At 44.0% G+C, this 12661-nt stretch overlaps 1 protein-coding gene across 1 annotated transcript in view; it reads left to right on the top strand.

The window, feature by feature from the left end:
• TSPAN1 (tetraspanin 1) overlaps positions 1–12661 on the top strand; it is a 283028-nt gene that overhangs the window by 241558 nt on the left and 28809 nt on the right. Inside the window, exons 5-6 of the mRNA XM_069642288.1 lie at positions 722–820; positions 2305–2445. Of these exons, the coding sequence (XP_069498389.1) occupies positions 722–820; positions 2305–2445 (240 nt within the window). The remainder of the gene's footprint in view (positions 1–721; positions 821–2304; positions 2446–12661) is intronic.

Below are 12661 nucleotides of genomic sequence, written 5' to 3'. Positions count from 1 at the left end.
TTTGTATGCGACACTTGGTTCAGTGTGGCAATCCGCAAACCTTCAAATACAAAAAATGTCTGGGGCCGCTCCTAAACCTATGTCCCTGGTATAGTTGAACGAGACAGCTTGTGTGTTATTACATTTGTATTTTATTCTGATCAGTGCCCCGTATCGGGGCGGTGGGGTGTATAAATTGTTTTTGCACTGTGTGGATTACCTTTTTTTCTTTTTCACAGTCCCTTTCCCCTGGCGCTCTCTGCTCAAGCCGTATCTTTTGCAGATTTCTCCCACCCTCAGCCTCCCACCATGGCCCCCAAGACCATGCCATTATCTGCCATTATTCATTCCTCCCATTCTTTGCTTGCGGTGTGCTTATGTCTAGTGCAGCCCCATAATTGGCCACATCTATTAAAAAAAAAAAAAAAATGGAAGGAATCCGAGATGGAAAGAAAACCATCAGTCCCTGTTTTAGGTAACTTGATGATGGTGCTCTGACATTCCTGTCGCTTTGTCTATGTTTGTTTTCTTTTCCTTTTACTGTGTGCCTTTTGGGAATATACACCAACTATTTCCATACCATGTTTTCTATACCCTGTTTTCTACCCACGTGCATTGAGCGCTTTAATATCGTGATATCGAGTGCCTAGCAACCATGTTTTGTTGATGAATTAATCTTGTCCAGTTGTATGAAGTGTGTGAAAATGGACTCAATCCCGATCTGGATTTACTCCCCCTGCAGGCTGAAAGCATTATGGGACCAGTGTTGAAGCAAGTGTTGCAAAATGACTACGGCAGGGATGCATCTGCGACTCAAATTTGGAACTCGACCATGACTGAAGTAAGGAATTGGTAAACTGCTATAATGCGTGTGCTGCATAGGGATTGGCAAGGTTTTGGGTGCTCTTAATGTTACACTGAGTTATACTGCAGCAAGCTCCATCTTTTTAGAACTATGGATCCTAAACCTTTTCATGAAGGTCCATTGGAATATCGGGGCATAGTGAGAAGTTGGTATTACAATACCATGGTGAACTTCAGGTTTTGCACCAACTTGTTGCTTTTACTAGTTGGTGTTTGGCTATTTAAATCCTCTTCTTCAACACCCCCTCTCCCCACAGTGCCTCATTCCACAATACTTCAGTTAGTAATACTATTGCTACTATATTTGTCAATTTTAACAGTTAATGCATTTTTCAGCCAGAGGAATGCATAATAATACTTTGCCACTAGAATCATTTCTGTCAAAATGGGCACTAAAAATTGAACGACTAGGTTATGATGTAAATCATATAAGGACATTATTCTGAGACTTGGGCGTGTAAAATTAAGGTATAGTCATAGTTTGTTCAAGTTTTGTGTTAATGGTTGAGCATAGTGTTTTGCATATATAGATCTGGTGGCTAAGAATCGTGAATTGTCGAAGTGGGTAAGCGTTAGAGAAGGTGGAGTGGGAAGTTTAGTTTTGGTTGTGAACAGTAAGTGGGTGGAAGTGTGTGGAGTGTCTATAGGTGTTCTTTAATCTTAAGATGCACATATTATGCAGGGTTTGGTTGACCATGTTGGATGAGGTAAGCTTGTACTTTATTAATATTCTTGAAGCCGCATGAGCAGGCAGTGTGTCCCTTTGCAGAAGGCATACTATGGTGGTGGGCTTAACTATTACTTATGAATGATTGCACTTTTTTTAGTGGTTCAGGCAAGCTTAATTTGGCCAAGCTTTGTATATGCATTCTCCAGAACTAGTCTAGATTTCCTGTTGCAGTCACTCCATTTCTCGATCACGAGGCACAATTGGACTTTCAGCATGATTAGTGGACGTGCGTCAAATGTTTAATCTGCAGTTGGTATTCGTTGTTTATTTTATTGATTTGTTGAGAACCAGACGAGCTACATTTTTAAAGGTTTCCATGTACGGCTCCCCTTGTCTACCCTGCAAAAAGTTGCCCTGTTCTTATTTTCCTTGCTATGATAGCGGGAGGGAATCGGAGCAGACAATGACATTCTTGGTTTAAATGCATTATGGAATTGCAATTGCAGGTGGATTAAGTTATTGTGCTCATTGCTATGAGTAATTCGCTAGTTATGTAAAATGCAGGCTTCTCAAGGGGCGGGGGGGAATACCACTATCTGATATTCTACCTTTATTAGACTCCTATTTTTGTTCTCCAGCTTTCAAGGCCACATAGGTCACAAAGTCATTTTCTTTTAAATTGAGAGCTTCTGCTGCCCACATGCTTCTTCAAAAAATGTGACCATTGTGGCATTGCATGAATGGGTTGTAATGCTTTTGGCTTTCCTTATAGTTCGTTTCATGTCTTTCAGCTGAAATGTTGCGGGTTTCAGAACTACACCGACTTCAATAGTTCATTTTACCTCAGTAAATATAATAAATATCCGCCACAATGCTGTAACAACACGGTGTCGAGTTGCACTCGGGAACTTGCGGACTCTACAGCAGTGAAGGTAAGGATTTCAGGATGTCTCCCCCTCTTGCAACCCTTTCCTAATGTTTATGCTGCAGGTATATCTGTACTGCTCCGGTCACCGGATCTTATTGCTGTTCTATTACCCACAACCTTGTGTTCTCTGGTAGCCTTCCTTAATGTGGTACTTTCATGCCTGGTTCCAAAAAGATCTTGCTGTGTTTGCACGCGCTAAATCTATGGGCTGAATGTTATTGCAGCCTGGCAGGGATTTAGCATCTATTACATAATGGACTACTCGGGTAAGCGCTTTTTCTTCAGTCACGTTTATTCCTTTTTGCCTACAGGTAAGTTCATAACTTACATAGAACGGAGAACTCCAGACCATCCCTGCCTTGCCCGCTCACTCTTTAGCGGACCAACTAACAATGTTCAAGCCCTTCCACCAATCTTCCACACTCGCTCATCCACATGGTAGCCTTTAAGTACTAAGCAGCATTCAGGCAAACGCATTACAACACCTGTCCTGCCTTCCGAGTTCCAAAGACCAAGAGTCTGTAAAAGAATCAAACGGGAAGAAATGGCCCACACAAGATGACACTTAAAGGATAGTTCCGGGACTTTTTTTTTATTGTCCCTACGGGTCGGCCATGTGTTTGTAAGCATAAATCGGTAGATCGTAGAAAACTTTCCTATGGACCTTACCCGACTTTTCGCCCATTATCGCACTCGAAATCAGCCTCCATTTTGTGATAATCCTATCATTTCGCCCCATCGACCTGGCTCACCTGCCTTTGCGGCACTAAATCAAATCCCCCGCCCCTGAAACAGACTTTATCAAAACATTCATATTCCCGCCTCTATCCGTGACGTGACAGTGCTGCGTAGGCAAACGCGCCCAGGCGTCTTCTACGCGACTACACACAGAACCCGGAAACCAACACAGATCAGCTCACAACACAGCGCGCCACAATTCGGAATATGAAACTGTACTTTTAAATCAAACCGCAAGATTGTAAATGTGGTAAAGTACATTTATTGGACATCAAATGTTTATAGGATATTCAGCGATTTGCATTTTTCTTTGCTCTCAATCCAAAATAGTTCATCTTGAGGGAAGCGATGTTCGTGTGCAGTACACAGGGTGTTGGTTTTCGATAAAAATAAGCTCTTCGGTCGCACTGATAATCGCATGGCTGTTCCAACAACGAGGCACTAGGGCACCACAACGGTATGTATGTTGCATCTAACCGTTAGTACCGCGTAAGGGCATACTTGTACTTGGCGATCGTCCCATAAAATGGTCAGGGTGGTAACGTTGTTCACGCGGAGAAGCAACTGGCGGCTGTAGAAACCATCCGCCGGTGTCTGGTACTCGTGACACAGACAGTAATGCAGAATGTACCTATTTTAAAAACATAAAAAATGAAATTAGTCTCACCATCAGATCTTTATTAAAATTATTCATTTCATAGCTAGGACAGCGCTACTGGGTGTACACAAGTGTTTGAAGGCGTGGCGAGGCAAGGGGGGGGGGGAGTGGAGTACATGGTAAGTAGCATAAAAAAATAAATACATAGGGCTAGCTGGTGGCAAGTGCAAGGTAAGTGCAGAACAAGTGCTGGGAAGGGGGGGCTGTAGGATACTGAGACAGTCCCCCAGTGCAGGGGTTGACAGTGAGGCAGTGCAGGTTTTGAGGTGCTTCCGCAAAAGATAGATAGTGCGCGTTACAAAACAATATGCCACATAGAATGAACAAGTACCACTTAACCCGTCTTTAAAGCCACTGTATAGTAATTAAATTGCGGTATAAACTCATCAAAAGTTACTTACATTATATTTGCATTTTCCATTGTGTCTGTGTGTAGGGCAGCCCCGAAATACCACTCCTATGCCGACGTTATTTCTTCTAATGAACGTGGCTATCGTTTCTGAAACTTTATTCATTATCGTTTCTTGCACCACACCGCCAAAAAGAAGTCTTTCGGGATGGTCCCGGCCTGTCAAGGTCAAATAACAATAGAACCTTATACTGAGTCGTGGGCCATTCCGGCACCCGAGCAAAAAATCAAAGCAGCTGACCTTCACTTTGAACGAGCAAGCACACATTCCTAGTTAGCTACAGTGTGTGTAAGGCCATCTTGTCTGCGTGCTTTGCAGCCCCAGAGAACCATAAATACGGAGACATTCTATATTTTTTGAAAAATCATTTATATTACTGTTTGGTTTAATTTAATGCGCAAATGAACAAGGGTGGAGAGACACATTGCTCATTGTACATGCAATGTGTCTCTCCACCCTTGCCCCTCCCTTCAGCGTGCAGTAGTGCGAACCACCCGGGTGTCACCTGTGACTTTGCTCTCGAGTCTCCTCATGTCGCAGGCCCATTGAATATGTGTATCTATGTAATGTGTAAATAAAAGTGATTGCTCATTGTACATGCAATCACTTTTATTTACACATTACATAGATACACATATTCAATGGGCCTGCGACATGAGGAGACTCGAGAGCAAAGTCACAGATGACACCCGGGTGGTTCGCACTACTGCACGCTGAAGGGAGGGGCAAGGGTGGAGAGACACATTGCATGTACAATGAGCAATCACTTTTATTTACACATTACATAGATACACATATTCAATGGGCCTGCGACATGAGGAGACTCGAGAGCAAAGTCACAGATGACACCCGGGTGGTTCGCACTACTGCACGCTGAAGGGAGGGGCAAGGGTGGAGAGACACATTGCATGTACAATGAGCAATCACTTTTATTTACACATTACATAGATACACATATTCAATGGGCCTGCGACATGAGGAGACTCGAGAGCAAAGTCACAGGTGACACCCGGGTGGTTCGCACTACTGCACGCTGAAGGGAGGGGCAAGGGTGGAGAGACACATTGCATGTACAATGGGCCTGCGACATGAGGAGACTCGAGAGAACAGACAATCAAATTACAATCATTTAAACCGTGATGTGTATTTCTCAATGAGCTCTGCTTTAGGTGGACATGGAACAGAGGCAATGTTGGGTGGCAATGCAGTTGTCCCCTGCATAGGTTCGTTCACAACTCCATGTATGTGCCTATCGAGGACATCTACGATAAGTCTCTCAATAAACTCATATTGCATATCCTCAAACACTGGTTTGATCACCCATTGTTTACTTCTTTTAGTGAAGGCCTTATTGTAGCGAAGCGTCCCTAAAGTTCCGGTCGTCCTACTTTGTTGACGGCCAACATTATGGTTATGTGCCAAGACCGCTAGAAGAGTCCGATTTATCATGCCCTCCATGCCAAAATGCAATCGTTTTGGCCTGTACTTTAGCCACATATTGTGGAACACCTCCAAATCTCCTGTGTGGCAGAATTCCGTGAGTCCCCTCAAATCTCTTGTTATAGTTTTATCAAATACAATCTTTTCAATGGCTTTGTGAGTGGGTGATGAAGGAATCAACCACTTCTTCTTCCGTGCCTCCTCTGTGGACAAATGGCCATGTTCACAATTGTGGAAATGTTGGTTCGTGTTCCAGCGGTGAACGTTGCTACAGTGCAGCATTACTGACCGCCATTTTTCCAGTAGAATTTCCAACGACCCTTCACATGTTTTTGAGCTCCACCAAAGATGGTTGCTGATTGACTTGGACCACTGTGAAATACCTTGCATATCTTTTTTTTTACCTGCAGCCGACATTTTTTTGATTGATTTTGCAAGATGCCATACGTCAAATTGGTGATTTATATTTTTGTACTCTTCTCTCATTGTCTTGGCAATTGAAACGTGTCTGTCCGTGGCTATCAGGTCGATCACCATTCCCCGCGATTGTAGTTCTTGCAATGATGCTACAAAGCCAACTTTCTCCATGGCCACTGAGGATGTACTTTGTGACACCTGCACGACCACCGAACTCACAATTTTCTTACTTTCCATGTCCTGAAAGTGGTAGGTGCAGTACTTGGCTGAAAATCCTGGGCTGTCGCACTGTCCATCACCGGCTAGCCTGAACCGTTTGCCCGCAAATGTACTTTCAATAGACATTTTTTTCCATTCTCCAAGCTTCGCTAATGGCTGGAAATAGATAATCGGTTTGGTATTTGTAGAACTGAGTTTTCGCAATGAAATGGATTCCCACAAACTGAAAGAAATACTCTAACTTTTTAAAACTTGAACCACTAAAAAGTGCGGCCGCTGCACAAAGTAGATTGCCTGCTGGCAGTTGCCCCAGCATGGGTTGTGCAGACCATGAGAACGGATGATATTGTGTACAGGTGGCATGTATTTTAAGGTTAGTGCCTCGAATTGCACGAGTCACATTAATCAATGGCTCCCCACATACTTCCCCACCAACCCAATGCCCACATTTCATCATAATATCCATCAAACAACTATCGAATACAATGAATTTGGCCTCTTTCCTTATACTGTCACTCTGCATCCCAGCTGGTTCGGCCTGTAACGTTGAGGACATGTCACTCACATGAAAGGTACAATCTCTGATATCGTCTTCCGCTATGTTCAGTGATATTGATGGTATTTCATTGTCGTCCATTTCATTCTCTTCCTTTGCAACATCTGTTCCTTCTCCAGCAATGGGAGAAAAAAACAATTTCTTCAACTTTCTCGCGCTCTTAGTTTTTGCGGGTGTGGATTCTGTGAATTGATCTCCGACTGCATCCGAACTACCAGGAGGACATTCACTAGCAATGGCTGGCGGTTGTATAGCTCCGTTGTCAATCACTTCATATTCTTCCCATTGGCACGATGCATCTCCAGTCTCCAGTCCCTGCCAAAAGGTTTGACAAGCAACATCTCTCGTTCGCTTCACTGTCTGTGTAGATCTAGTTCGTACACCCACTCGCAACTAGAGGACAGATTGGAAAAGGGATGTTCAGTTTAAACACAACTTACAGTATTGAACTATTAACAGTGAAAAACAACATAATATAGTGACCAGGACACTAACCTTCTTTTGCTTTCTTTTCTTTGAAACTTTCTTGACTCGAACTTCAACATCTGGACGCTGTTGCTCCGACTCGTGTGTGCATGTCTCCACTTCCTCTCGCGCTGCAACGACTATATTTTCATGATAAACACATCCATCACTCACTGACGCTCCATCGACTCCCTGAAAAATAGAATTTTCATTAGTATGTATAATAATATTGAAAACACAAAATGTACTTTGGGACCTATACCCATACATACATCTCAATAGCAAAACACGAATGAACGCATTGTGTAGAACATTCAAACGACAATTATTCACGCATTGTTGATCTAGTTAGATGGAACTGTCAAGATCCATACCTCGGGCTCCGCATAGACTTCCATTGATGATATTATTGAAGATGACGCTTCAGCAACTCCCTGAAACACAGTAATTGCATTAGTATGGTTTTCTATTTTGTTAAAAAGAACATAAACTTTGTGCAGGCGTCAACGGCTCATCTAAATAGACCTGCACAAATGATCAGTTGTCTAAAAAAAATAATGGATATCTAAATATGATTCGATTTGCTCCATCGTTGGAAGTGTCACCACCCAGAGATCTGCATCAACTACTAGGGGTGATGTTCTTGTAGAAGAAGCTCCTTCATCTCCCTGAAACATAGTACTTGCGTTAATAAAGAAGGAAGTATAGCGGATGTAATCACGTCATTTGATCTCGCTTGATCGAACTGTCAGTATCCATACCTCGAAATGCATAAGAACATCAAGGGACGCTGTAACTGCGGTGCACACTTCTGCAAGCTGTTGCCCCGACCCGTAACTGCATGCTCCCCCTTCTTCTTGGACTAATGCTCCATCGACTCCCTGAAACATAGGACTTTCATTAGTAATGAACACAATATTGAAAAAAGAAGACACATAGGAGGGCGACGACAGAAGGACATATCAATGGCTAAAAACGAAAGAAACATTGTGTGTAACAATCACGCTACAAGAATGCAAGATCTGATGATCTCCATCGATGGAACTGTCCGGAAACGTACCTCGAGCATCTGAGTGACCTCAACGGTTGTCGTCAATGCGTTGGACTCCTCAGCATCTCCCTGAAAGACAGTACTTGCATTATTTTGGATAACAATAATTATAACTGAAAACAAAGACTAGAGGACGAGTACTATGGTGTACCATTAGGTAAAATAATTACACGATAAATTAAAACTATTGATTTACAGGTCTAAAACAATTCAGTGGCAGAATAGCTTAGTAAGATTACTCGATAGGCGCTTGAAGTGGCTGATGACTGCAATAACGACACGGATGGAGAATCTTCCGCCTGCATATTCAGTGGATACATAAATGGGGAAATTATTGTTAGCTAATGCTACACACTACCGCAAGGCCGAGAGCTAAATCCCTAAACTTGACTCACCAGTAGAGGGATGTGGACGAATAGAGTGGGAATAGCGGTTGAGAGCAATTTTCGCTTCGCTCGCGGTGTTTTCATCTTTATTAGCAATGATGTGGAGTACATGTCTGAGCTAAAGTGCCTGCTGCAGATGCGGTATCGATCACCCCTCTTGTCCGCAAAGACTTCTAGGACTCTACTTTCAAGCTCAGACGGTGGATATCCGCAATATCGTACCCATTCTCTTATCTGATCTATTGTCTTAGGGAAAACATGCATTATAGTACCTTCAGATTTGTTATGGGTCTTCGAAGGGCAACCGCCAATGGAACAGGCAGGCATTGTGGAAAGTTCTGAAAAGTAAAGATCAACAATTCTCTATGAATACCAATGTGTTACTTTAAAAAAATAGCAAAATAATTTGACTAAACTCAGAACATGTGACTAGTTCCTTGCATGTACTGTCGTGAACGAAAAGAAAACATGGATGCAATTTGATGACTACTAGCAAATAGATATAAATTAAAAAATTGGACGCAAAATGATTATGGTACATGGCCTTACCTCTACGAACAAACAGTTAGATGCAGGGATCAGAGTAGTTTCTTGTCGTAGAACAGGGAGCAGTTCACAGGTTGCAAACTGACGAGTTTGCTCGAAGTGGTCACGGAAGTTCACAGAGACGAAGAGCAGATAACCAGCACCTTCACGGGTTGACTAGCAAAGCGCAAAGAAGTTCTCATTAGAAATATGAAGTGGGTTATAAAGAATTCGAAACAGGGGTGTGTTTGTAAATGAATGACGTGTATATGCCTTTGATAGGGCGGGGGGTGGATTGGGGCGGTGGTCGTGCAGACAAGACACAGGAAGACTCGTGAATGGAGACACACTTATGTGGATTGCAGGGGGGCGTCCAGCGTAAGGGGGGGATGCTTGGCAGGAGACACGGGGTCTGGAGGTAGACATGCGAACAACAACCCATGCTCTATAGACCACTTTGAAGTGTACATGGTCTTTGGCACCTCTTGGCCTTTATCGCTCCCTGACAGCTCCAACTTGCCAGCACAAGTACCCTGGTGCGAACTGCCTTTGATAGGGCGGGGGGTGGATTGGGGCGGTGGTCGTGCAGACAAGACACAGGAAGACTCGTGAATGGAGACACACTTATGTGGATTGAAGGTGGGCAGCCAGCGTGAGGCAGGATGCTGGCCGGAGACATGTGGTGTGACAAGACAAGGCACAGGAAGACTATTCAATGGAGACACACTAGATTCATTTAAAAAATCAAAACAACCATTGTTAAAATATATGTTGGGCTTTATTTTATATCTTAATTTCAATTGAACATAAATAATAAACATTACACATTGTAAAGTTCCGGTTGCAGCACATCCAGGGAAAACCCGCGGTATTGTCCACTGTCGCTGGGGAAATGTTGTCTAATGGCAAGTACCGCACAGGCAGGTATTACTCTCCGAACGCGGTGTCCGAGCCTCCCGTGAAGCCACCAAGTGAAGCAACGATAGGCCACCAGCCTGTACCACCTGTGAAAAAGAAAGATGCAAACTGTATTAAAATGACAAAACTTTCTTATCAATGTCGATTCAGGTAAAACATGTCATTCTGCTTAGAAAAAAATTCTATCTAGAAAATGCACAATATGGAACCAATTTACATGCGTTCCAATGATATGTAGATGTAATTTTATATGTGGGAGACGACCATGAAATAGTAGTGGCATCACTGACATCACAACCAGAGTATACTTACTCGTTACTCGGACTACGCGGACGAACAGTGCCGCGAAGTTCGTGCATAAGCACCATCATCCTCAACACGGTCCGTGAGAGACAGGCTTCCCTGAACTCTGGCAGCTCGGTGATGCATTGCGGGCTTTGCTCGCCTTCCTGCAGACTTTGCTCGCCTTCCGAAATGTAGGCCAAGCACCCGGAATTTTCACGGCAGCAGCAGTTCTCCTCCTCAGTTGGCATTAGCTCGCACCGATTGCACGTGCACCAGGTGGAGACGCCGTCCATGCGACATGGTCCAGGCTCTTCATCCGTTGACTGGTCCTCCCAACTGCCGTCCGAATCCCCATCGTTTTCGCGTGCTTGCCTTTCCAGTAGTTCCTCCTCGGTGTACTCGGGCTCGTACATATACGGCATTATTGTAGCCATTGTGTGGTAAAGAAAGTAAAATAATTTACCGAGATGGTACAGGTGTTCACAAGGACTAGAAGCGGCGAAGGTAGCTGACCAGAGCACAGAAACGAGTCACAGAATACTCAAAGTAACACAGAGAGAGGAATGGAATCGAAAATCTGCTGCTGTGTGTTGTGAAACGGTCTGTTTATACTTATTGGGGAAAGAGGCGTCCTGCCATTTCCATGGCGACACGTCATTAGCTGAGGCGCAGCGATTGTTGACACGAGACGTGCTTTGGCGTTGGGAAATGGGCGGTACGCGTCTGCTGATGTCAGGCTCGGGGGATTTGATTTAGTGCCGCAAAGGCAGGTGAGCCAGGTCGATGGGGCGAAATGATAGGATTATCACAAAATGGAGGCTGATTTCGAGTGCGATAATGGGCGAAAAGTCGGGTAAGGTCCATAGGAAAGTTTTCTACGATCTACCGATTTATGCTTACAAACACATGGCCGACCCGTAGGGACAATAAAAAAAGTCCCGGAACTATCCTTTAATACATCTGTTGACACATTCCACATGACTGCACACAAATGATCAACATTGTTGCGTTGCATCGTCTTACCAATTTCTTAGACATCCACAATATTTGAGACCCCCTACAATCGGGTTTTCACTCCTGCCACTCTACAGAAACTGTTCTCATGAATGTGTCCAACTTAATCGCCTCTGCTAAACACTCCAACTTGCCCTCTATCCTAATTCTCCTTGACTTCTCTGCTGCCTTTGACGCTGTCGATCATTCTGATCTGAATACTCCTCCTTAGGATTCATGATTGAGCCCTTGCCTGGATTGAATCCTTCTTGCACCTCACCAATTCTGTCTCCTGGAGCAAAAGCACCTCTGAACTCACTCCTCCAACTGTTGATGTTCCAAAAGGCTCTATCTTGGGTCCGCTCCTCTTTGGGCACTAATCTCCTCCTTTGGGTTCTTGTGCCAACTCTTTGCGGATGACACCCTAACTGTCTCTTCCTGAACTCTCCTCTAATCTCTATCAAAATGTCCAACTGCTGTTAAATATTGGATTGCTTCACACTCTGATGTTTAACTCTACCAAAACAGAGGTGCTTTTCTTCCCTGCCAAAAGCTTGCTCTCTCTCTCCTCATTCCTTCCTCTGCCCATCCAGTTCCCACCTGTCACCCCCCCCCTTTTCTTCATCTATAAACTTTGCCTCTACTTTCATCTGCAAAACTGTAAGAGCAGCTTGCTGCAGCTGCCTTAGTATTAGGGAAGGAGGCACCTCCTTCCTTTCAACACTGCCAGGCATCTTTTAACAACTCTTGTCTTCTCTAAACTTGACTACTGCGCCAGTGTCTCCCCAACTATGCTTTTTTTCTCTTAAAAAGATCATTAACTTTGCTACCAGGATTCATTGCTCCCTTCACACCTACTTCCTCGTACTCTCACCAGCTGGATGGCAGATAATGCAAAACGGGGCCGAAGTTTCTTCTCCTGGTTCACACATTATCCACAGTAAGGTACCACTGTATCTAGCCGCCTCTATCCAACTCTAGAAGCCTTCACGTAATCTCTGCTCTGCCTCAACTGCTCTTGTGGCTCCTCTCCTTCATGTGCTTCTGCTCCTTCACTCCTCTTACTCCACTTGGAATTCTCTCTGCGAAACACTCTCACTGGCGTGTTCAAAACCAAACTAAAAGTCTGCCGCCTTGCCTCAGAATCACCCTGTTAACC

The sequence above is a fragment of the Ambystoma mexicanum genome, chromosome 1q, assembly GCF_040938575.1.
Source record: "Ambystoma mexicanum isolate Mex_15411 chromosome 1q, UKY_AmexF1_1, whole genome shotgun sequence".
NCBI classification, from domain to species: Eukaryota; Metazoa; Chordata; class Amphibia; order Caudata; family Ambystomatidae; genus Ambystoma; species Ambystoma mexicanum.
Note: the sequence above shows the minus strand (reverse complement) of the source record. Positions and strands in the feature narration are given on the sequence as shown.